The sequence below is a fragment of the Sturnus vulgaris genome, chromosome 9 (assembly GCF_052056855.1).
Source record: "Sturnus vulgaris isolate bStuVul1 chromosome 9, bStuVul1.hap1, whole genome shotgun sequence".
NCBI classification, from domain to species: Eukaryota; Metazoa; Chordata; class Aves; order Passeriformes; family Sturnidae; genus Sturnus; species Sturnus vulgaris.
In genome coordinates this window covers 13,604,760-13,629,820 of record NC_142251.1, presented here as the reverse complement: position 1 = coordinate 13,629,820, position 25,061 = coordinate 13,604,760, and the positions used below count along the sequence as shown (strand labels likewise).

Genomic DNA, 25,061 nt, shown 5'->3' with positions numbered 1-25,061 from the left:
GGTTCTTCATGCATCTTTTTACATGGTTCTTCCACATTTTGAAATAGTGGTGGTTTCGCTCTGGTTTCAAAAACGTAATGTTACAGCACAGAATCCTGCAGACCTCACTACTTTGGGAATATATAAAAGGTTATTCACTGCCAGCATGTTAAAGTATCTCTGGATTTTCTGGGCAGTCTGTCAGTCTCTATTTTCTGGAAATGCAGTTGAAAAACTTAACAGGCATTCTTCTTTAAGAAGTTTGGTCTTGCTGTTTAGATTAATATACTTTTTAGAAGATATGTTGGACCTCCCTCAGAAAAGAAAAGAGAGATGTCCCAGATAAGTATGCACCAGAAAATCACACTGAAAAATGGCATGATCTTTCAGGACAGAAAACAGGACCCAAAGCAGCAGTTGCTTTCTTCAGAAAAATTCTGCATAATCTGCATTAAACAATAAAAAAAAAAATACTAAAGAATCCTAAACCATATCAGGTATACATGATATAAATAAAGATAGCATTAAGCTTATTAGAGTGTTTTTCCAAAGAGTGGGCAATACCAGTCTGGCCTTAGCACATTGGGTGTGCTCATGAATACTTTGCAACCTCTGTAAACCAAGGGGTTCCTACTAACTGGGTGCCTGGCAGAGCCCTCACTGTGATAAATTCCATGGCTAGACATTAAATCAGTGCTCCTATTTGCTCTGGTGTGACTCCGTAATGGATTTTACTCCTTGCAGAACCTAAACCCACTAATTAACAGGAGTTGATTTCGACTCAAGCCCATGGTGCAAGTTTTTTATAATTTTTATCCTGGTCCAAGTCCTACTAATACTCCTAGTAAGATGTAGGAAAACTGATGTGCTTTTACACTTTGTTCAGTACCTGTGCCATGTGCCTTAGACACTTCACATCTGAGTGGCTTGACAGGAAGCTGAAGAGCTGAAGTAATACACTAAAATAGCAAATATCTTTGTAGTGGCCCAAAGTATGATATCTGTATCTAGTATTTTCTTTAGTAAATACACTAACATTGAATATTCACTTAGAACTGCTTCCAATTCAGCACTCAGCTCTTTGGCTGGCATAACTGGAATTTACAGGAATATATCCGTTTCAGTGTAATGCTCATTTAAAAAAAAAAAACCAATATTCAGAAGCAAAGACAAGCTGGATTTCTTTAAATAACATTAATTCCATTTAGGAAAACAGAATTAAATAGATAATGAAAGCATGATGCTTCTTCCTTTGGACAAAGCATAGATAATAATTCATAATAAAATGGATTTAAATTGTATTAAACCTTGGTTAAAATAGAATGTTACCAAAGAAAATTATTTCAGTGCTTCCAAGGCACTTGTGCTTTTCAAGCAGCAGAAGAAAATAAAAACAAACAACATCAAAAGCTAGTCAAAAAGGTGGACTTTTAAAGCAAGATAAAGCTTAAAATACTGAAACCTGCACTGTCCAAAACCAATATTCACCAGAATGTTTAGCTCTGACATCTTTTTTTCATATGCATATTAGTGTATCTGTCTTAACTTGCTTGAAGAGAAACCAATAATACGTATAATATGCTTTCTATTCTGCTTTGCTATGGAAACAAGACATGTGTGATCTCACTCTCTGGCTTTCTGTATTTTCTCAGATAATTTTTAACTTGTTAGATGATTTCACCTAATTAGGAAGGGGGAAAAATGAGGGAAAAACAGAGATGGTGTCAAAAGTAATTAACTTCCTAGAGTTTGTAGGAAACAGGTAAGTAAAGGTGTGGGACTCAAGTGCATGGACTGAGCAGGAAGCCCCTCCTGATGGCATGGGACAGACAAGGACACGGGACAGACAAGGACACGGGACAGACAAGGACACGGGACAGACACAGGGTGGGACAGACACAGGGTGGGACAGACAAGGACACGGGACAGACACAGGCTCTGGCACAGAGCAGAGGGAGCGCTGCTCTTCCCTGAGTCCCCAGGCCAGGTCTCACAGGGCCACCTGTCCAAGGCTGAGCCAAACTGCTTCCCAAGGTAGTCCCTTCAGTCTGCCTTTTGCAACAGAACCACCGTTTGAAAGACATGCCTATATAGAAAATGGGTGCTAGAAAATGGGACAGAAAAATAACTTTCAGAAATGAGATTAATAATACTCCAGCTCATGACCTGAGTTTTTCATTCCTTTTTCCAGCCTCTTGTCTCCTCCTCATTTAGGGCTGCAATACTTGCTGTTGATGGCAGTAACAACAAACACAACAATATTGACTTGTTGATCAGATGTACCAGCAGTCTATAATAACTCAGTGTGTTTTTCCTGTCCAGCTGTCGGCACTTGTCCATTCAAGGTGCATTTTTCCTGAAGGAATGGACGGTTTCAAAAGCAATCCCATTTGGATTGCATAGCCAGGAAAAAAGAAAAAAGAGCAAAACCAAAAGCTCCTTATTTGAAGATACAATTCCTGTTTGGATAGGCAACACTAAAAGAAAATTACAGCCTTCGTATAACTGTGCCTGCTTGCTAATTCCCTGGTGAGTTAAAGTTAAGGCTGTGAGAGTAATAAAGCCTTTTCTTGATTGGAAAATGTTTCATTATATGAATAAATGAATCACTTGTCCACACCCAGGATCATTTCCCCCTACCCCCCCTCTTCCTCTCCATTAAACTGTACAGAAATATTAAAATGTAACAGCAGGGAATTCAGCCAGGTTTTATCTCTCCCAGTAACTGCAACAACCTTCATGTACACATCAGATTTCTATTTAAAAAACTACGTTTCAAGCAAGAGAATTAAAGATTTTCTTATTTCTAGCAAAAGTTAGATGCTCTTATTTTAACCTTTGTTCATGTTCATACTTCCAGGCATGAAGTGCTACTAAAGCATGTTATACTTGGCATCTCTTATTACTGAAGCAGAAGGCAATGTAATTTTGTGAGAAAGTGTAATAATGCAGTATTCATTTTTCTTCTGTGGCTGGAAGCCAACTCTATATTAATATTCATTTCCAGTATACAGAGCCACAGTATTTCATTTATTTTAAGAATTTACAATTAATTTGGTATGATTCTGTTATCTGCTCCCAATTTCCGTCCCTGTTTCTTTTAGCTGAAAAAGCAGCTCTTGTATAGTCTTTAAAAAAGTAAATTCACAACTGAAGCATCAAAAGATTGCTACTGGCTACTAAAAGCAAGAAAAACAGGGACAGAACAAAATGAACTTGAAATATTACAGATGACAATGAAAATTAACTTCCTGCAAATGGCAAAAATTCAATCTGCAGAAGTTCTCAGTTGACTTTTTCCTTTCCAAACTCAGCAGATAAAACACGCTTTACAGCCTACTGTTTGCAACTGTAACCAAACCACAGAAAGTTGTTCGTCTGCTTTTCCTTTCTGCTTTCAAATGTTTCTAACCATAACATAGCATTAAACTGCAAGTACCTGAATGTTTGTAAAATGCATTAAGTAGAAAGATTTGAAACAATTGCAATAATAATAACAATAATAATAAAATCCTTAGTGTTTTAAAACTTTGGGAAAACCCCCATAAATAGATGTCTCAACTTCCTACACCTTAGGTTTCACCTAGTGCAACCACTTTTGCAATGTAAGTGCATTTATAATTAGCACCAGTTATTACCAAACCTGCCAGTCATAAAGTTTAATAACTCCGATCTCCTAATCCACATTTACCTTAGTAACCTAGCAGAGAGGCTGGAAAGCATCTCACCTTCCAGCAGTTTGTACTTACTTTCCTGCACCAGGTGAGATGGCAGCCAGGTGTGCAGAGGGCGGGAGGGCAGCGAGCGCAGCGGCTCCCAGAGCAGGAGTCCCACCAAGGATGAAACCACCCCAGATCTGCACTGGGAAATGCCACTTTTCTACTACATCCTGGCAAGGTTTAAGGAGGAGGGGAGGGATGGGAAACTGACTGTGAAAGCTATTTAAGTGAAATGAGACTTCCCCAAGTTGAGAAACCGCCATGAAGACTCTGAAGACTCCCTGAGAGATGTGTATGTTCACACATGCAGATGAAGAGCCCATTTCAGCAAGGCTTGTCTGTCAGCACCACCCCAGCTCGGAAAGTCTAGGAAGAACGCTTAGGAAATTACGCAGTGAGCGTGGAAGGCTGCATAAAATATTTGAATTTTTAGGGACTTTTTATTTATATAATAGTTCCTTTTTTACTTTTACAAATTTAGGAAGAAAGAGAGGGGGAGGCAGGGTAGCTTTCCAGAAGTATTTCTGAAAATCTGGCCTTAAAATTAAAGGAATTTTGACAGAGTAAGGTGCATATTTGCTTTAAAAATTGGTGAGATCATGACAAAGATGAAGGAAGGAAGCCTCTATATTATACATCAATTACTGAATAATGTGACGTAGCTACTATTTTATTACTAAATCAATCTTTTCACCTGCAATCTAGTCAATCAAAATACTTCCACCCAAAAATAGCCTTAAGTTCTATACAAATATTTGTAATTAAGAATTTTAAGTCATGTTTTCCTTTTCATTCGTGTTCCTCTGTTTATTGAAAGGGCCACAAGAACAGCTGTGGAGAAAGACTAACTGTAGTTAGTTGTTGTGTAGTTTATGAAAAAAATAGATAAAGTATAGATAATGCAACTTCTTTTAAAAATCTTTTTCCTTCCTCATCTCTTTAATTTAACAGCTATTTTAAACACATTTGATAGCAGTGAAGTATTTTTCCTTTTTCTAAAAAAAGCAAAAATATTTTCAAGTAGATGCTATTTCTGCATGAACTTTGAGTTGTATTTCCTGAAATTTAACTTGCATAGCACTAATCTTAATGAAGTGTTTGCCATTTCATTTTCAGTAAGCGAAATTAGAAAAGTAAAACGGGTATTTCATTTAGTTGTTTTATATCACATTTAATATATCCATACATTTCTTCTAAATGGTTGTGCAATGAGAATAGAAAAGAAAGGATAAACAGGAAGAATCCAAAAATAAGGCATCTACCAATCAAGGCTATTAATACTTCACTTGCCTCAACATTGCATTTCAATTTCAACATATAACACTATCAAACCGAAAAAAAACTATTTTATTCTTTTCTTCATTAAAAAGGGTCAATTTGAGTCTTATAAATTAAACCTAGAATATGCTACAGATACATTTAGTTTGTTATCCTCAAACTTCAAGTTATCTAACAGAAATTAATTGTACAGTCCATTTAACTCATCTGCAAACCCAAGTAAAAAATAAACTAAAGCTTACCTTCAGTACACTGCAGGAAGCTGATAATGAGCAGAAACCAAAAACTTTGCATTCTGCAGCCAGAAGACACCATTATTGATCCCTGTAAGAATTTTCTTTGTATTCCTTAATGAATCCAGTTATAAAAGCCCAGCATCATCGAAACCAGTGGTCTGCATTATTCATCTTCATACCTGGAGTAGCAAAGGATTTGGAAGAAAAGGAGAAAAAAAAAATCTATTAGTACCTGAACACCAATAATTTAGAATACCAAATTTTACTTCATATGAAGATGGAAATTTTTAGTAAAAACAGAGTACACCTGCACTGTAGCTGGCAATTTGGCAGGGTTCTGAGATATCATCTCTCAAGGTCAATCATCACTAAGCACAATGCCAAATAATGATACGTGATAAAGTCGAAAGCATGAGTGTTATTGATGTGTTTGCACTAAAACACATGAAAAAAAAAGCAGCAGGAGAATGTTTGCACTGAATATCAGAAACTGGACCTGTAGATGAGTCGGCTAAGGTTTTCTGACTACACAAATCTGACACAACCTGCATTTCTCTACCTCAAAGATCCACAGTAAAATTAAATCTAGGGCACTAGCATATTTCTTGGGGATTTAAAACATGGAGTGGCTGAGAATAACACAGAAACTCCTCTCAGCAGGAAGGCTGAGCAGGTCTGGTCCCTGCCATGGTTCTGGCATTCCCTTCATGCTACACAAAGATTGCTCTCCTTGGATGACAGAGGCAGCAACAGCTGCTTTGCTGACAAAATACCCCGTTTGGTGAGGCAGCCTCTTCATATGACTGCACAGTTAGCTGTATTTCTACACAATAAACATCTTCAGACAAAAGGGAATAAACAATGGATGAGACCTTCTCCTGTCCTTAGCCTCAGACAAGATTTGTCTCCTACTGAGAAATATGAACTGAACTGCTCCTGTAAACGATGTACCAAAGGAAGAATTCTTCAAGCTATCATTTGCATTTGAAAAATATAATTACAGTGATAGAGTGCAGTAGCTGTGGTAGAAGATTTGACAGCAGAGTGCTCCCTTTTGCTAATGACTCTATTCTCTCACCAGCCAGCTGAGTAACTACACACATCCTCTTCCATATCTCACTGTGTGAAGCTAGGTCATGCTTCAACCCCGACTATTAGAGTTTGGGAAGCTAGAGAAAAATTAACATCCATAGAAGAACAGATTATTTTTTAAGTAGAAAGCTGGCTCTACATATTACAGATATGTGAAACAACGCTGGAGAACACAGAACACTGCAGCAGTCACAGATGAAAAGGGCTGAGCCCAATGTCACATTGGCTTGGTCTTTCCAGGACGAACCAACAGGACTGCAAGGATGTATTGCTGAGATATCTGAAATTAATGTTACTTTAAAACCATGTAACAATGACTGTGTAAAAATTTAAGTGGCAGGATCCAAGGGCCACTTATGATTCTTATAAGTACTAGAGCATGTTAAGGGCTTTAAAAATACATTTACCCTTTTGGCAAGGAGAAGTGGAAAGGATGAAGAGCACAAAATGCCAGATACATAAATTCTATGGGACGTCTATAATTTTTAGAAGTAGAAAGTGTATATTAGTCTATGTTAATCATAATCAATGATAAGTTTGTTCCCTGAGCACAGAAACAGCAACAAGAGTGACACTCTTTTTTTTCTTTTTTTTTTTTTCCACAAGGAGAGAAAGATGGGAATTAACAGAAAACATTATGGAACAATTTCTCTGGCTCTCAATGAAGGCAGTGTATCTGTGGAAATTATTAAATAGCCAAGCAGGTTTCTTTACTTGGCTCCTCTTTCAGAGAACTGGAGGCATCCCTCTCACAACACAAGTGTACTTGTGATTCCTCACACAAGGAAATGAAAGAAAACTGACATCTGAAACCATATGATTTTATGTTTATTGATACATAAAAATGAACCCTTTTTCCAATTTCCAACTACAGACAGGTGCTCTTCAGTCACAGGCACATTTTTTCCACTCATATTTCAACGAGAAGCAGGCAACAGCAAACCGAGCGCAGGACGGGCAGAGTGTGGCTGTCGCTGGCACACACCCGTGTGCCCTGAGGTACAAAGTGTGACCTGAATTTAGATGGTGACACAGGACAACCCCGAAGCGGTTATGAAGACACAGTCACATTCCAGCTCCAGATCTTTTACACAGGGCTGAGACTCTTTTGTAACCAAAAGAAAATAAATCTAAAAGTCCACAAAGGATGCTCTGCATTCAGCAGAAATTAAAATTGCACAGGAGCTCCTGCTGAGTTAAGAAGAAAAAATTGCCACCATGATCTCCACAAAAAAGCCCTGGAGATAGTTCAGCTAGAAGCTTGGGACAAGTTTGGATTAATTTTTCACCTGCAGCACCCAAAGGAAAAATCATAAAACTATTTCATACACACTACAGACTAATCAGCGTAATTTCAATAAGCAATCAGAATAATCCAAGAGAATAGATGATGAATAATAATGGATTAAAGTGAAATTAAATCAGCCTTCTGATTGCTCCCAGTCTGTCCAGAAGATTTGGACTTCCTGAGACTAAAGTTTTATCATTATTTCTATAACATATCACCACACTCCCAGGTTTTGAGATATGTTTTTTCAACTTCAACTGGACAGTGACACATCTGTGCTTTATTATCCTCAAAGTCATCACTTCCTTGTGGGCCTTTTAAAATTTGGAGGTGGTGGGAGGAAAGAGTTATGTCAAAAATAAAACCAATAATCAAAGCATCACTTGTGGTAAGACCCAGCATCTCCCCAGGAAATAGTTGCAAAATGTGTGCCAAACACTTTTTTTTCAGTTGAGTAAGAATTCTTGACCTTCTAAATTGACTTAGCTACTTTTATAAGGACCTACAGTTTCTGAAAATATATTGATGCCTTTGTAATACCAAAACCAGCACAAACTATACAATTAGGAAGAAATTATGAGCATTTTAAAGGGCAGTTTTAAGTGTTTTGGGCAATACATTGCTCTCTTTAGGTTGCTGTAGCCTACAGACATAGAATTTAACTCTGTGCACTGCTGCAAAAAGAATTCAAAATAAACTAAACAGCCCCCGCCAGATTATCCGTAACACATGTTTATCTAAAAACCCAAGAAAAAATGAAACTGTATTTGAAAACTGATGCAACAGGGTATGGGTTTGCTTATTTTCTTATTTGAATAAGTTAACATTTTCACAGCAAACAAATCTTCTTGAATGTATTTGCGAAACTCTGTGTGGCTCCAAGTAAAAGAAGGGTGCAGTTCCAACCATTCATCAGCATAACAAAAGCTAAACCTGAGAAAGGCATCCAGACATGAGCTGGAGCCAGAGAGCACTCGGACTAAAGACTCTGCTGTCAGCCACATCCTTCTGACCATCCATCTATCAGTGATACAGAGACTGTCGGTGGCATCTCACAACAACAACAAATCCCAAACTAAACGAGTAGAAGCAGGAAAAGATGTATTAGGTTACTTCTTTGTAAACAGAAAAAGCAGACCACAGCGAGTGGCTGTCCTGTGCAAATAAGTTATTTCCCCTCAGACCTTAATAAACCTTTTCTCTGCATCGCTGACTGCTTCAATTTGTGGGTGGGGCAGACAAACTCCCTAGCGAAAAATCTTGCTTGAATTTCAGAGTGCAATAAAAGCTGCCCAGAAAATTTCAGTTGTAACTTAAATGCCTACATCTGGGCCATACTGCAATTGCCCACAGGAAAAAAAACAAAACAAAACAACAACAAAAAAACCCAACAAAAAAAACCCAACAAACAAAAAAAACCCCCACCCTGCTGGAAGCAGAGTGGTTCAGCTTGTTAAGATTGTTCTCATATGCCCTCTTAAAGAAGGCTAGATCAGGAATAGAAATGTTAATGCTCAAACCTGTAACAGCACAAAGGTACTGGGCATCTCTTCACACTGCATTCATAAGCTTTGCTCCAAGTCCCGAATATCTCAGTGCCCCGCCTCGCCTCCTTGTTCTTCTGTGCTTCTGAAACTTCTCACAGACAGAACACGACCGCTGCAGAATACATGCCACTGCTGGCCATCCCTCTCCCCGCAACATTGCTCAAGAGCACCCCAGAGATAAGAGAAAGCTGCTCCAAGCATGCTCCTTGAAATATTTTTATCTTTGAAGAGAAAGACCTCTAAAGGACTGCCACGTCCCAACTCTACTCTGTTTAACCTTCCCAAGGTTTTATTTTCAAAAGCCAGAAAAGGGTCTTTTAAGAGCTTCCGGACAACTGACACAGCATGCTCAAAAGCTGCCTTTTCCCTCCTATTCTATCCAGCTTTTCAGGCAATTAAGACAAAGGAGAACACAGAGATCATTCCAGCTAAGCAAGGATGCTTTTCTTTAGCTAAAAGTCATTCAGACTAATGTTGATGTATTTTAGAGTATAGTGCTTAATTTTCCAAATCATTTTAGAAACATCACAGAGCACTTGTGACCTCAGTCAAGCTTTAACCGCTATTACAGAAATAAAATTTCTATTAGCTTTACAGATGATGAGGCACAGGGAGGTAAGGAACATCAGGCATAGCTGCACAGCTCATACATGCCAAGGAACTAGCAGGACCAGGCAGTCCTTCTTATAAATCCTGTGTGACCTACCTTGCCACACATGCAGCACCCCCACTGCCTTTCATAACCCAGTTTATGAAACTGAGTAATTCTGTAATATATATGAGCCATTCTGCAGAGGAAAGGAGGGGAAGAGAAGGCAAGGGTGAGTAGATATATATTCACACAATATAATAGACTACTTAGTCTCATGAGAAATCATGTGTCCACGTGTTTTCCCATCATGAGGCTTTCCCAATTTAAAAAAAAAAAACAACAAAAATTTAAACTTACTATAATCTGTAATGAATTTAATTAGTGAAGTGCGATTAGTAAAACTGTCTAAGCTGCATTAGTAAAATACTCAAATGAGACTAATACTGTTTATGATCCAAGAGCTACCATTTTCTGCATATCTGCAATGAGATCCAGCTCTAGTTTTCAACACTGAACATATCTTCAGATGCATTCAACATGAGTTATTCCTAAGTTTTCAATATGCTTATTCAAAAATTGATTTACATTAATAACTACATGTTAGTGCTACAGTACCAGATTGTAGAAAATCTGGTTGTGAGTTTTAGCTATGAGATCTTATAAAAAAAACCCTGACAACGATCAAGACAGGGCTGATCTAGTTAGCCTCCTTCTACTACCTATGGTAAACAACCAACGCCTGATGTGCTCCAATGAAACCAGCTGCATATTGCAAGGTGAAAGGAAAGGCTAACTCTGATGCATCTAAAATAGCTAACAAATATTTCCTTTCCATTAAATGCAATTTAATGCTCAAAAGGTAGCAGGGAGCCTTATTTCCACTCCTGTATTCAACAGGCCCTATTAATTGTCACCTCGAACATTGGATTTCTAACCCAAAACATTTCTTCCCAAGTTACACGGAAAGCATACAGTATGAGAGAAGGGAATAATACAGTAAGAGCCAGACTTGACCAAGGTCATCCAATCTTGCTACAAAAAAAATTACTTCAATGCATTCAGTTGCACTGTGCTCTGAAGTTACATGCTCATGCCTGATGAATGCCTGAAACAGTGAGCAATAAATGCATATCCTAAAATTGATAAAGACTCCAGAAACAGCTACCCCACCCCAGCCTGAGTTCCCAGCTCTTCAGTGTAATGGATCATTCAAAATATCCAATCTACCTATGCAAGACATGACACTAAACAGTACACTGACACTATTTCACCAGTGGAACATCACAATTTAGTCCATCAGTCCCCAGCACCTCAGTGGTCTACCACAATCATTCACAGAGAAAATAAATAGGATTTGAGAGGAAAAGACAAAGATTTTCCTTTCTCATCAGCGTTCTAATTCAGCTTGGCCTCACTCTCTGTTTTACAGACACGTTACACAGCGGTCTGTTCCCAACAAGCCAGCTTTGCCCCTTGTTAACACAGGATAAAGCCTGGACACTCAAGGGAGTTTTCATTCAATAAGTCAGCAAAGTAAACCTTCGCTAGCGCTAATAAGAATGGCTTTTTTTGGCTCCAGGCACTCTCCTTTTGCCAAGTCTGAATTTTTCTTTTTGCCTTTGAAAAATGCTCAGAATCAAGGAGGGTGGGGGCGGACAGGGGGTGTCACTCAATCCTCATTGCAGATTCCCTGTATTTCACCTGCACTGACACCATGACACTGCATGAGACCACCTCGACTCCAGCAGTGCAGGTAAAACCTTTCTACCACTTCTGCCCTCTGTGTCAGTACAGCTTCCTGGGGACTAAAGGATAAATCCCCACCACTCAAAGAAGGGGGGAGGGAAAGAGATGCTGTAAGTCAATTACAACTGTTATCGCCTGTAACATCTCAGTGTCATGCTGAGCATGTTAAATATGCTGATCACTGTGGACACCAGAGGCACAGTCTGAGGCTGTTTGCCATTCTCTTCATTAAACTGCAAAACAAATAGCTTTCATTTTCAAACCTATGTAGGACAGATTTTATGAACATCAAAAATAAACAAGAAAATAATGAGTATCTTTACAAAAACACTGAGAACCATATGACAAACCTAAAGAAGCAATTGTAACAGCTGAAGAAAATTCAAAGGCTTTTCAAACTTCTCAGAGAAGAGAAATCCTCAAAATAATCTATTTATATTAAAGATCTCGTTTCTTTCCCTTGGAAAAAAATCACTAGACTAACATCAACCAAAGACACAGCAGTCTTGTAAGACAGGAAACTGTTTGTTGACAGCCTTGACAAGGCTTTGCAAAGGCCCGTATTTCTCAAAGCTGTTATGCCACTTAGCTGATCTTTTTTTTTTTTTTCCTTCCACTGTTTTTCACAGCTGAGAACTTGTTTGAAGTGGAAGTAGACTGCAAAACAAAACAAACAGAACTAAGTACTGGGCCTGCGGTCAGACATGTCGGTACCTGTGCAGCGACGTGGTGTTTCTCTAATTGACTGCGAGGATTTCAACACACCTGATCTGCTTCATGGCCACAAGCCCTGGGCTTCGGCAGGGACACGAGTGCTGGTACTGAGTGCTGAATCCAGCTCTGGGGCCCCCAAGATAAGAATTATGTGGACCTTTTAGACGTGGTCCAGAGGAGACTACAAAGATGATCAGAGGGTTGGAGCATCTTTCCCATGCAGACAGGCTGAGAGAGCTGGGGCTGTTCAGCCTGGAGAAGAGAAGGTCCTGGGCAGACCTTATAACAGCTTTTTAGTACCTAAAGGGACACATGAGAGCTGGAAAGGGACTTTTCACAAGGGCCTGCAGTGATAAGATGAGACTGAATGGCTTTAAACTGGAAGAGGATAAATCTAGAGTGGATGTTTGGAAGCTTCTCTTCACTGTGAGAGTGGTGAGGCACTGGAACAGGGCTGCCGATGCCACATCCATGGAAGTCTTTAAGACTAGGTTGGATGAGGCTTTGGGCAACCTGGTCTGGCAGCAGGTATCCCTGGCCATGGAAGGGGGCTTGGAACTAGATGATAATTTAAGGTTCCTTCCAACCCAAACTTTTCTGTGATTCTGTCTTTCACAGCTGACACTGAAGTAAGACAACTCCACAGACCAGCACAGAGCCAGCAAAACACCCACGCGTTACTAACTTCCAAAATAAAACCAAGTTACAAGCAAGAGCAGACAAGAACACATTTTTCTCACACATGTACAGCACTTTTATTCATGCTATAACTGGGTTAATGGGGGCTACATAGCCCCAACACACTGCACCTCTTGGGGGACGGCTGTGCTGCAGCCTTGGCATTTGATATTCAAGCAGAAACCTCAGTTTGGTAGCACCAATTCCCTGGAAACTACTGCACTGAAAACTTCTTTTATGGGCATGTGCCAAGGAATATTATCAAAAAGATTCATGAAGCTGCTGGTTTAACATTAATTTTAAAGCATCCATTTTCTATCAGGTGTACTTATGATCATATTAAGTGGTCTGTATTCAATATAAATTATATTGTTCCAGTTTCAGGAACAAGCTTGAGTGTGCAGAAAAATCGCTTTTGATTATTTAAAAAATTCTATCAAAACCCTTTGTTATCAGAGAGATACCAATTCTTTATAAGCAACCGAAAAATATTTACCATTTTAAAAAGTCAGAAGCAGTGGGCACATAGATATAGTCACCATGCAGTGAGTGTAGTTTAGGCAGATCTTTGCTTAGAGAGGAATATTGTTCTAACATTAACATCTGTGAGACCATGGCCTAATCATTGTGCAGTGAAATATGAATCAAAATCAATGGTGGCACCTAAGATGTAATCTCTGATGTGTTTGGCTCACTGCACTGAATCTGTGACTCATAAATCATTGTTACTAGCCATTCAGTGAATCAATATTCAGATTCCCTCTTGGTCTATACATATGACCACTAAATGAAATAATAATGACCAAAATCTGTGATATATTAGGTTATCAATGTTACCAAAAGGGTTTTCTTGGGAGCAATGAGATAATCTAGGATAGAATACATCAGATGAGCATGCAAAGAAACGTGAAAAACCTGTGACTATAGATAGAGAGCAGGAGAAAGGAAATTTTAAATATTTCTTCTTCCATCATATGCTCAAGTATTAGAATTTATCATAGCATCACACCAATGCATTTTATGAAAGGCCATTTCAATAATGCATGCTTTTAACCATGTTCTAAAAACTGCTGTACCTAAGCATTTTTCTTTTTCTTCTTTCAAACCCCTTCTTACATTATTCCTAGCTTTGTTTCTTTTCTCTGAAGCACTATTAATATAACCATGATCAGAGAGCAGTGTTTTCTTTCCAGCAGCCTGATGGTCAGAACATTTAAAAGAACACATTTTAGTTCCACTAAAAATCACCACCACCAAACTAACTTCCAGGAGTAATTCCATAAACCTGAATTTTCCAAACCATTTAGTTATTAAAAGATAGTGGCTCATGTCTTGCATAGAAACCTGAGAAGTGCTGTGTGCTATCATCCCATACGTGGCCATGAGCCACAACAAAATTTTTAATTTTAACAACACAAGAAAGGAAGAAGTTTTTAACTGATTTCTAAGCAGACAAGAGATTCTCCAGGCAAGTATGTCTTACAGGTAGAAATTCTACTGAATTTTTGTAAGCCTTTGGAGGACTTCTGTGTGGAGTTTCTAAGTACAAAAAAAGAACAGGCAGTGCCAGAAGACACATCTTTCATGTTCACCACTTTTACATGCTGGTAGCACTTAGAAGGCTGTAAACTCTAAAATCATGAAACAAAAATCAACAGACTCCTTGGTTTTCTCCCCTTGTAACTGGCTTTTCTCACACACATTCAAGACAAGAACTCAAGCGTGAGAAGCTCTATATGACAGCACTGCACACATCACTCTCTTCCTTGCACCTACACACAAATAAGCTACTGAATTACACACCTAGTGCTTGCACATCATCGAGGATGTGAGAAACACATGCAATAAATATGGCAAATAAATCTTCAGGATCTATTCAGAAAGGGCCGCATTCTGCAGTGAAACAAAGGGTTCAGTGCTCTTACTGGATGATGGGCTCTGCAAGGACATACAAGCTGCCGAGGTGTAGAGTAGTGCAGTGGTGCTGTAGTTAAGAGTATTTTCTTGTACAATTTAATAAGCAATGAGCATTCAGGTGACTATTCTTAACTATGCAAGACAGCTGAATAAATACCAGTCATTCAACAGAGCTGCAACATTCTTTCAGTTGGGGAAACCTTGGCTTTCTTATTTGTTCAAACTATAATAGAAATATAGAAAATATTTCCGTTATTTTTTTATTGCTTTTGTAGAAAGTCTAAGTCAGGAAACTATAATGATTACATTTGGGCCAGTTACAAGCAAAAAGAACTCTAAATTATAATTCAGCAGGAAGGCTTCTTCTACTTGTATGGACCACCGTTTAAAACTCTTCTCCCTAGCAGCCTACATGACATTTTCTCTTCTGCAGAGAAATTTCTGAAGAGAAAAAAAACAAAACTCCCCATGTATTGTGGAAACATTGAAGGTCTCTTCCATGCATGGTGAAAAGGGAAGTGTGAAGTGATATCTTTTAAATATTAAACAAAATGGAATATGAGTTATCTCCAGCACTGCCATGCCAGCTACCATGAGCACTTGAGGACAAAGTACCCTGAAATTGCTTTCATGCAAAGAATTTTTAAAAAGAATGAACACTTTTTAAAGTATTCAAGAAAATTAACTCTTTCCATTGGAGTGATTGAAAATATTATATTTCCTGTACATTTTAATTTTTTTAAATCATCCATACAGCACAGATGAAATTTAAGATACATTTCTAACACATTTTTCAGCAGCAATATGACCTCTGATATTCTGTGGTTTCATCAAGCCACACATTTACAGTTTCTTTTAAATAATATAGCTCTTGATGGCTCAATGTGACAATGACACTGTTACTTTGGAAAATATCCTATTTTTCTTTAATTAGGTTACATTATGATTTTAGATGATAATTTATTTAGCCTCTCATGATTATACATACTTATTGGCTTTTATTTTGTATTCTTTTACAAGAAATTAAAGAGAATTGCTTTTTATTAAAACCCTGCTCTTCATATGTTCTGCTGCAGTTCATGAACTGTATGTGCAACTAAAGAAAAAAATAAGTCTCCATTTGTCTATCAACAGTATTTATAAGTAAGAGAGTGGAAAGATTACAAAATTTTAATAAAAACATTATATTATAGTAGCAATAATCTAGGTGTTTTACTGGGAAGTGAAGTGGATTACCGTAAATGAAATTTTTAAATGTCCTTTCCATTTTATAGATAACACAAAATGACTCTTTTCATGTCTCCAGCGATAAGGATACATGTGCCACACATTTAAATAGTGCCTTCACCCTATCCAACCCTGCTCATGAATTAATAATTCAGTGACATTAATACAAGAAGATAAATGATAAAGAGGTTATAGCAAAAGGGCTAGTGGTACACATATACTTCTTTTAAAACAGCTAATACCTCTCTGGCAATTACAGTTGGAACTTTTTTACAGTTTTCAATGGCATTTTTACAATCTAAATAGCAGCTTATGCACACACAATTTCACACAACTCAAGCTTAATAAATCTCCTGCTGCTACCAAACAATCATTCTGGGGGATTAAAGTGCAACATCTGCTAACATTAATAAGCATTTTACATAGCAATATGTATAAATGCAGTTGCTATCAGTCTTCTGAAAAACCTTCCAGACTGGTTTGGCATAAATTATACCTTTATCGTTCAACTGGTGACTTTAGCTTAAGGCAACAATAAGGTAGCTCTAATGCTATCTAGCTGGAAAACCCAACAAAATTATATATGGACTGCTGTTATCCTTTGTAGTGTAACAGTTTTCAAAATACTTGGAAAAATAAACAGAAGATTGCATATATGCAAAGAAATTCAGGTAAGAACCTGGTAAAGTCACATAATTTCAATACTTAGAAGAAATCAAAGCTACTAATCTGTTTGCAAGAGACAATTTCTCTCCTAATACCAGTTATAACTTTCTAATCCACCTTGGGCTTTTTAAATTTTTATTTGTATTTCTACCAAAGCAGCATCTACCGTGAAAGAAGAAGCAGCCTACCTTTCCAAGGAGTAAAATAAATATCGGGGGGTTTATTTAATTAGGAATTCCAGCATACATTTTTAGGTGGAATTTGGCAAATGAGCATGCTTTGGAGTCGAGAGACGTGTAACATCAGCTTGAGCCAAGAACACAGTTGGCAAAAGCGGCACAAACTTTTACTTGCAGCCCTGCCAAGGCAACTCAAGCCCTGCAGTTCAGCTGTGGACAGCCGAGTGCCAGAGCCTGCCAATCACCCTTCTCTGGAGTGAAGAAAATGAACAAAGTCATATTCTAGCTTTTAAAAAAAACAGAGAGGTAAAATATTTCAGGCTCTCACTGCATAAGCCCTACTATCCCAGTATTTTTCAGAAACTGAAAAGAATCAATGTCAACGATATGATAACACTTTGAATACCTTTTTATAGCACCCCAATATAATTTTGTCGTGTGGACATGTGGGCCAGTATCTGCAAGCTCATTTCTTTCCTTTATGAAAGAGTAAATTTGTATTAAAAATATTCACTTATAGAAAAGAACAGCAAACTGGAACAAATATATATGTAGAAATTATTTAATACACTAGTTTTAATTATCAATTAATGTCCCTTGATTAACATGATTTGCTTGAATGGGATTGTTTTAACATTATTTTTTAAGTCAAGACATCACTTTAAAAATTACTATTATTATATTCTTCTGACATGGCCAACATTCTTATTTGACACGTTTTAAGAGAGATGAAGAAAATCAAAGCAATAAGATAATAAAAGATTCCAGCAATGTCAGTGCTTGACAACTAACACTCAGGGCCTTTTGATGATATCAGGCTTTAAAAGTACCCAGCACTAGGGCTGGAGCCAGGCTTAGCTGAGAGAAAAACAGTCACTAAAGGACAGCAGGAAAAAGCTTAAAACAAAAGGAAAGTACATTTAGTATCTACTTTTCCTCAAACTGATGGTTTCTTTAGGCTGAAGTCTGCACCTGAAATTCCCACACGTTTCAAAGATTGGAATCACTGTTGCCAGAGGAAGACATGAGGATTAAGAATTCTTGAATACAGCTTGAATTTTAGATTACTGTTTTAAAATAAGTTTTTATTAAGTTACTGCACGCTGCCTTTAAAAACACAGTTTTATATTAAAATGATAATTTTTTCTTTTTTTTTTCTTTTTTTAATTTTAGAATAAAATTATATAGGCACACAATTTTCTTTTCAGGCTATTTCTCCACCCGCACTCTAATTCTCACATCAGACATATCCCCACCATGTGCCAGCCTTACATGTTCTGGAAGATTTACTGCTGCTGTGATAGTCTCATGGCTATTTCAAATCCAGGTCACAACTTTCCACAGTTACTTAGATTAACATTTGCAATTTAATCTGTTTTAACACAGGAATTCAACAGCGCTGAGACAAAAAAATAGGTGACTTTTTTGCTCAAAGACGACTGAATATTAAATATGAAATTTAACAGGTTGTAATCATAACAGTTTGTAAACACTGTAATATATATGTCTGCCCTAATTTAGTAAGATGGAATTCTCACATAACACTCATCAAACTGAGCACAAAAAAATTGTTCTGGCATTTCACTAAATTAAAATCTTCAGTCCCCACAGCCAGAATGCACAAATTTTGATTTTATTAATACCTTAAATCAAACTCACTTTTATGAAAGGCAATTTACAAGTCATCGTCTCTTCCAACAGCCAAGAACAGAACGGGGTCTTTAAGCATATTTTTACAGACACTTTGATGATAGTCTAACCTTTTGGTCTGATTGCTACTTTTAACAAAAATAGCATTTTCTTTGAAATCCAGAAAACTCTTGTTATGAATATAGCTTTAAGCCTTCAGTGACAGAGTGGGTGACAGCTCAACAGATAGAAAGCAAATTTAAGAGAAGCTGTCCCTGTTAAAAAAATGCATGCCATTTTACCAGCTTCTCCTTCGGCAATCTCAAAAACTCCAAATTTCATCTAGATCACCGGATTTCATATCTTGCCCAAAGATACCGCATTGTGCCAAACCTTCACACTCACAAAACCATGCAATTTATACACATGTTCAGCAAGCTACCTCGATTTAACTTGTGTTCTATGGACTTTAATATTTTAAAATCCTAACAGCAGATAACAGCAGTCAGCATTACAGGCACTTCTGCAAGAGATTGCAAATCAGATGAACAATGAAATCATCATCATCATCAGGTAGACTCACTCCCTCGCGCTGCCTGTTACTCACCAGAAATCAGTGAGAGTCACACCATGGGGCCGGGAAACAGAAAGAAAAAAAAAATAAAATAAAATAAAAAGAAGGGGGGAAAAAAATAAAAAAGCAAGCGAGCAAGCAGAGCGGGAAGACGGCATCCCCATCGGGTAGTTTCGAGTGCAGAGGAAGCGGGAAAGCCCCTGGGCAGGGCGTAGAAGGAAAGGCACAGCTGGAGGGGAAGGCTCCGGACAGGAGCAGAGCGGGCAGCTCGCCCTGCCCCGCACAGCGCGGCTCGGGGACCGAGCGGGATGGGAACAGCATCCAGGAGCGGAGGAAGGCAAGGGAATAGGGAATAGGGACCAGAAAACATGCGGCACCGCACAGAGAAGGGAAAGACCTGCTCGCATGAAATATCTGAGCGTAATTTGATTTCCTTCAAGCGGACTGCCAGCATTTAGGATCGGCTGCCACGCTCCATAGCCCAGACCTGACTCCTCTCCAGGAGACAGCTGCAAGCTACACGGACTGCAACTCTTTGCTTTTGAATCCTTATGAAAAGCCCACCAAGATACATCAGAGTCTACGAAACTCTCTGGACAATAGAATCACAGCAGTAATAAATGTGGAGGCAGAGAATGAGACCGTGGACACTCCGAGTTGCTACAAGAGGGGCCAGCACACACAATGTGCAATGAGATGTCTGCATCTCTTACCTGCACACAAATATTTTGAAACATTTGCCATGCTGCAAGTAATCATTTTCTATAAATGACTGATGATTTCACAGTGCCATTGCAATATTCTAAAGCAGCTAATGATTTCACAGAGCCATAATAACAATAATAATAAAATCTGGCCACAATTTCAACACATCAATTGCCCATTCTGGGAATTTTGTTTGTTTGTTTGTTTAAAAATCAAATCCAGAAGAGGTTGTGACAGTAGTAAGTGTACAGCTTACTTATGGGTCACTATTGGGCTGAACTAAGATTTTTTTTCTGGAAGAAAAAAGCAAGACAGGAGGATGAATAATACAGATGAAAATGGACAGGAAAAAATAAGCCAACCTAAAGGTTCATCTTCTCAGATATGTAAGAAGCAACAGACAGAGGCATGACAGAACAGTTCACCCGACACTGCTTGGTTATCAAGATACTCTCCAAAAGTTGCACAGTTTTATTTTAGTATCTCTTCAGTCAAGAGGTGATTTGACATTTTTGAACTAAAAATAGCAGCTTTATAGGTCTTTAGAAATAAAAATATCTAGTCCAAGGCTACCATAGTGTACAATACAAAAAGAGCTTGCAGCAAGCACAGTGCAAGTTTTCACCAGCTAGAGATTTCACCCCAATGATTTCTTGTCTCCAAAATAAAAAACAAATTCACTGTGACAGTATTATTTTAAAACAGCTGAATAAATACCAATTTTTAGCTTTTCCAGTGTTGTTATTTACTAACTAGAACAGGTAGCTGTACGGTCCATCTGGCTGAGATCAGAATAAAGGAAAACAGGCTCTTCCTGGCTAGCAGCGACCTTCGTCCATGACTTGGGACACACGTTTCTTCTCCTGATCTCACAATTTTATCACAGGATAAACTGGTCAGTTTTTATTTTTAAATAAGTAGTATTTTAATAAAGACCCAGATATATGTGTACTCAAGTATATACACATTCATGAGCAGATATTTACTTAGGATTAGTAAAACTTTGTTATTATTTAATTCACTTTTGAAAATATTTGTAGAACACAGTGTCTAAGAACAGCTTAAAATAGCTGAAATTAAAAATACATTCATCTAACTATTTTCAAATATTTAAATATGCTACTAAATCTTGCATTTCTGTCTAGGAAGGTATTTATCTTGAATGGCCACTAACTGTTTTAACTTTCAAATAGTAAGTACCGATTACTTCAACATCCACAGAGCACCAATTTCCTAAAACCTGAACTTACACATAAGTCCATTTCCCACTTCCCATTTTTAGTGTTACTCAATAAGCCAAAATTATGATTTTTTGTGTGTGTGTTATAATTCTCTTACAGGTACTGGAGTACAACTCATTAAACTGGGGTTGAACAGGCTGTGGTGTGGGAGGAAAAGTACCACCGCTCTTCCACTAAGGACCAAAACATCAATAATTCAAGTTGATTGGGAAACACTATTCAAGCAGACAATTAATTTTTAAGAATGCGGTAGAGATAGTAACAAACATTCCAAAACAATTTTACATTTTACAAGACTCATCAACAAAGCCTACAAATATGAAGCTTTTGAAATAACAAAAATCTACATCTCTTCTTTCTCCAGGTTAAAGGAAAATGGACTCTAGAAAACATTCTGGAATCCAGCCAGTAAAACTACGAGCATCACCTGTGAACCTGTCAGCTGCACAGGGAGGATCCCCCCAGAAATTCACTGAAACTGAAGAACACCTGAGAATCCAACTTTTTTTTTTAAGGAAAGAAAAAAGAAAGCTACTCACTGCCAGACAAAATTAAAAATGCAAAGTACACCTATCCACTAAGGTGGCTCCATTTCCAACACACTCATAAAACCACACGGACTCCAGACACACCACGGCCTGAGATGCTCCCACAAGCTCCTCAGGGTGCCCCCACCACTCCCTGCAGCCCTGGACAGGGAGCATGGCCAAAGTCTCCCCCACCCCAGCACACTTGTGCCCTTTCCAGGAAGGGAGAGAAGTAAATCACTGTTTCCTATGGAGCACAGGATGAACCCTTCTGCTCGTAAGAGCTCTTACTGTTTCCATAGTGAATGTCATTTACATGAAGGGATTATAAAGGTTCCCACATGAAAATGCATCTCTGGCATAACTACATTCTTTCAAGTTACTTTTCCTCCCACTTGCTATAGTTTCTAGGTGAAAGGAAAATATTGACAAAAACAGGACACAGGGGGACAAAAGATAACCACAGACTGAAAAACATGAAACTGTCAAGCCACTTACAATTCTTTTTTTTTTTTTAAACTTTAACTCCTCACGGCAACTGGGCAGCCTGAGATCAACTACACAGGGTAAAACACTTTAATTTATAGCCTAAGGGTTCTTCCATGTCTAAGAGGAAGGAGCATGTAAAGAAATACAATATCTTTCTCAGCCCGTCTGTTCTTTGAAATGTCTTCATTAAAATGGAGATTTTGACTTTTTGACTGTGAATAACAGAAAAAGGACAAACCTGGTTTCCAAGGATCTTCATCTGCAGACAGCACACACAAAGCTCCCCCTTCACTCTCACAACAGTCGGGCTCATGTATCACACACAGGTTTTCAGGGGGAAGGGCAGATGGGACCACCTCCAGTTCATGATGATTAGCTAAATTAGTCCTAATTACACCTTTGTTTTATCATGAAGCTACTGAGAATAAAGCCAAGAACGTGGACCTGCAGGACAGAAGGATTCATACTTTCCCAGACCCAAGTGGCAGCCATGGCACATATCACCAGTGCATCCAGGATGTCACAGCCCGTGCCACCAGAGAGCTACAAGTCACAAACCTACAGTAATAAAGCTGTTCCTTTTGGGTTTTTTGAGGAGGGTGGGAAGGAGTGGAAATCTCTTGCTTTCATTGGCATTCAGTGTTTTACCAGCTCTGCAGTAAAACTACAAGTTGTCCAATGGTCTTATGAGCTTGAGTGAATGTTTGAGTTCGATACCAGGAGCTACTCCTTTATAGCATCTTGAGCCCCAACAAAATTGCTCTGAGCGTACCTGCCCAGTTAGCATAGCAGCAGCTAATGCTTCATATATGCACAAGATCTGAACAGTTTTCTTTTAGGTAACTTAAATAATGGCTGCAATTAAGTGCTAAAGGATATATTAATTCTATCTCTCAGCTTTGCAGAGGCTGTGAACACAGCTGTGAGAACTGCTTAACCACAGCACTGAAATAGCAGCGAATTTTCTCACTGCCCCACATTATTTTTCGTAAACCTTACCAATTAGTTTTAATAATCTGTTAATGCTGCAACTTTATTTGGTTCATTGGTTATTACGTATCAATTTAAAATACAAACAAAAATAAATCACTGGACATCTTCCAGCAGACCTACTAAAATTTTTCATTTATTTGAGTCTGATTCAATTAACGTTAGGACTTTGATAACTTTTTTAATATATAAATTTTATTGAACAAAAAGAATTATTTTAAATAACTGTTTCATATATTGAGTGATTTTCTGTGGAAAATATGTAAGAACTAAGAAGTTTACTGACTAAAGAATCTTAGTGAAAAATCACACACCGGAGGGATATTAAGCTAAATATAATTAAAATAAGCCAAATTTTTCAATTGGCTGTTTATTAGACAGCAGAAAGCTGCTGACTTCACTGCTAGTCACTATATTCTTATATTTGTTTTTTTTAATTAAAATCTGTTCAAGCAGTATTTGCTCATTATGCCACTGACCAAAAAAACACTGTAATCAGAAATAATACCATTAGAAGTGAAGATGGAGGAAGGATATATGAATTCTGTACAGGTGACAGAAGCATAAGAAGAATTTTATTCACAGGTATACTTGAAAGATTATATTGGTTTTATGTGCTCTGCTCAGCAGATTTTTCAGTCATGAGCCAAGAACTGCTGATTACTTGCATCCCATTTGCCAAATACAAAAGCTTTATTAGTTATAACAGCATGGCTGTTCCAAACAGACAAAGAGATATAAATAATAATAAAAAAGACAGAAGAAGAAAAAGACTTGCCCCTTCTTCAGGGTTAGTTGTCTGTGGGCAGTTAAGTATGACTTAGTGTGGCTCCATTTCTAATGCACGCTACCAGTAAAATGACTACAGTGTGGATTTGTGCTTTGATTTGTTGTCTTGCAAACACAAGAATACTGATTTTAAGAGGCCATTCATTATTGCATTTGTAGAAAAAGAAAAATGGTTAATCTATCTCACAGTTATATATACACATTCTGAATGTTTCAGGAGAGCACATAAGGTTAACAATTTGGTTAGAATATTTCTGCATATATTTTCTCTTTCAAATGTAGAAATTGTATTCTAAAACATTAGACAACTTTTTAAATGATAAATATGTGTAAAACAAATCCACTGCAATCTATTTCAGTATTTTTAAAATTAATTATCAATACTTGTTATATTAAAACACGGATAAAATCCTTTACGGCTTACCGAATTTTTATGCATTATTCACTCTTTTTTTCTAAGTACTGGCTTCTTCTTAGCTTGGGTATAACAACCCAAGCGCTGCCCTCAACAATGCAGTCACAGTTCATGCTCTTAAATCGGCTGGAGCTCCACATTCACTGGGGGTAACATTCATCCTTTTGTGCTTTCTTTTTACTTACAGACAAAAGATACGATCGCTTTCCACAGTTCAAAATGAATGAAATGTGAAGCCAACCTAAGAACCTACAGGAGTTCGCCTAAAATAGAAAATGTTATTCTTCTTCTGAACACAACACTAAAGACAAAGTTCCAGAATTTTGCACTAGATACAACATGCATGGGCTACTGGTCACAGATGAAGTCATATGCTGCTACCATGATAACAAAAATAATGAGGTTTTCAGTATTAACTTTAAAGCAGCTTTGAGGTCCCAGTTATTTTTCAGCAAACCACAAAAAACCCCACATTTAAATCCATGGGCAACTGCTCCTAGCACATTTTCAGAAGTGGAATATATCACATCAAAAGAAACATGTACATCTTTTCTCTGATGATCAATAACAATTTAGAACAGATGGGTACAGAATCTTTCTATAGAAACTCTTGCACACAGAATTAATCCAGAGCATCCAGGAAATGTTGTGTCTTACAAATTTAACCAATACTACCACTGCATGTCTACAATGTATGGAACATGTGGCAGAAATTTCTTATACAATAAGAATTGCTATCTATATATTTTCTTAATTTGCAATTACCTTATTTTAATTCTGGTACAGGAAATCAGGAAAAGAAATGTATTTTTTTGTTTAAACACTCATTATTTTAATATTTACT

General features: G+C 37.7%; 1 protein-coding gene across 26 annotated transcripts in view; it reads right to left on the bottom strand.

The window, feature by feature from the left end:
- ADGRL2 (adhesion G protein-coupled receptor L2) overlaps nucleotides 1-25,061 on the bottom strand; it is a 384,989-nt gene that overhangs the window by 118,835 nt on the left and 241,093 nt on the right. For all 26 annotated transcript variants that reach the window (XM_088169882.1, XM_088169887.1, XM_088169883.1 and 23 more), the window contains one exon: nucleotides 5,219-5,391. In XM_088169882.1, the coding sequence (XP_088026008.1) occupies nucleotides 5,219-5,291 (73 nt within the window). In that variant the 5' untranslated portion in view covers nucleotides 5,292-5,391. The remainder of the gene's footprint in view (nucleotides 1-5,218; nucleotides 5,392-25,061) is intronic.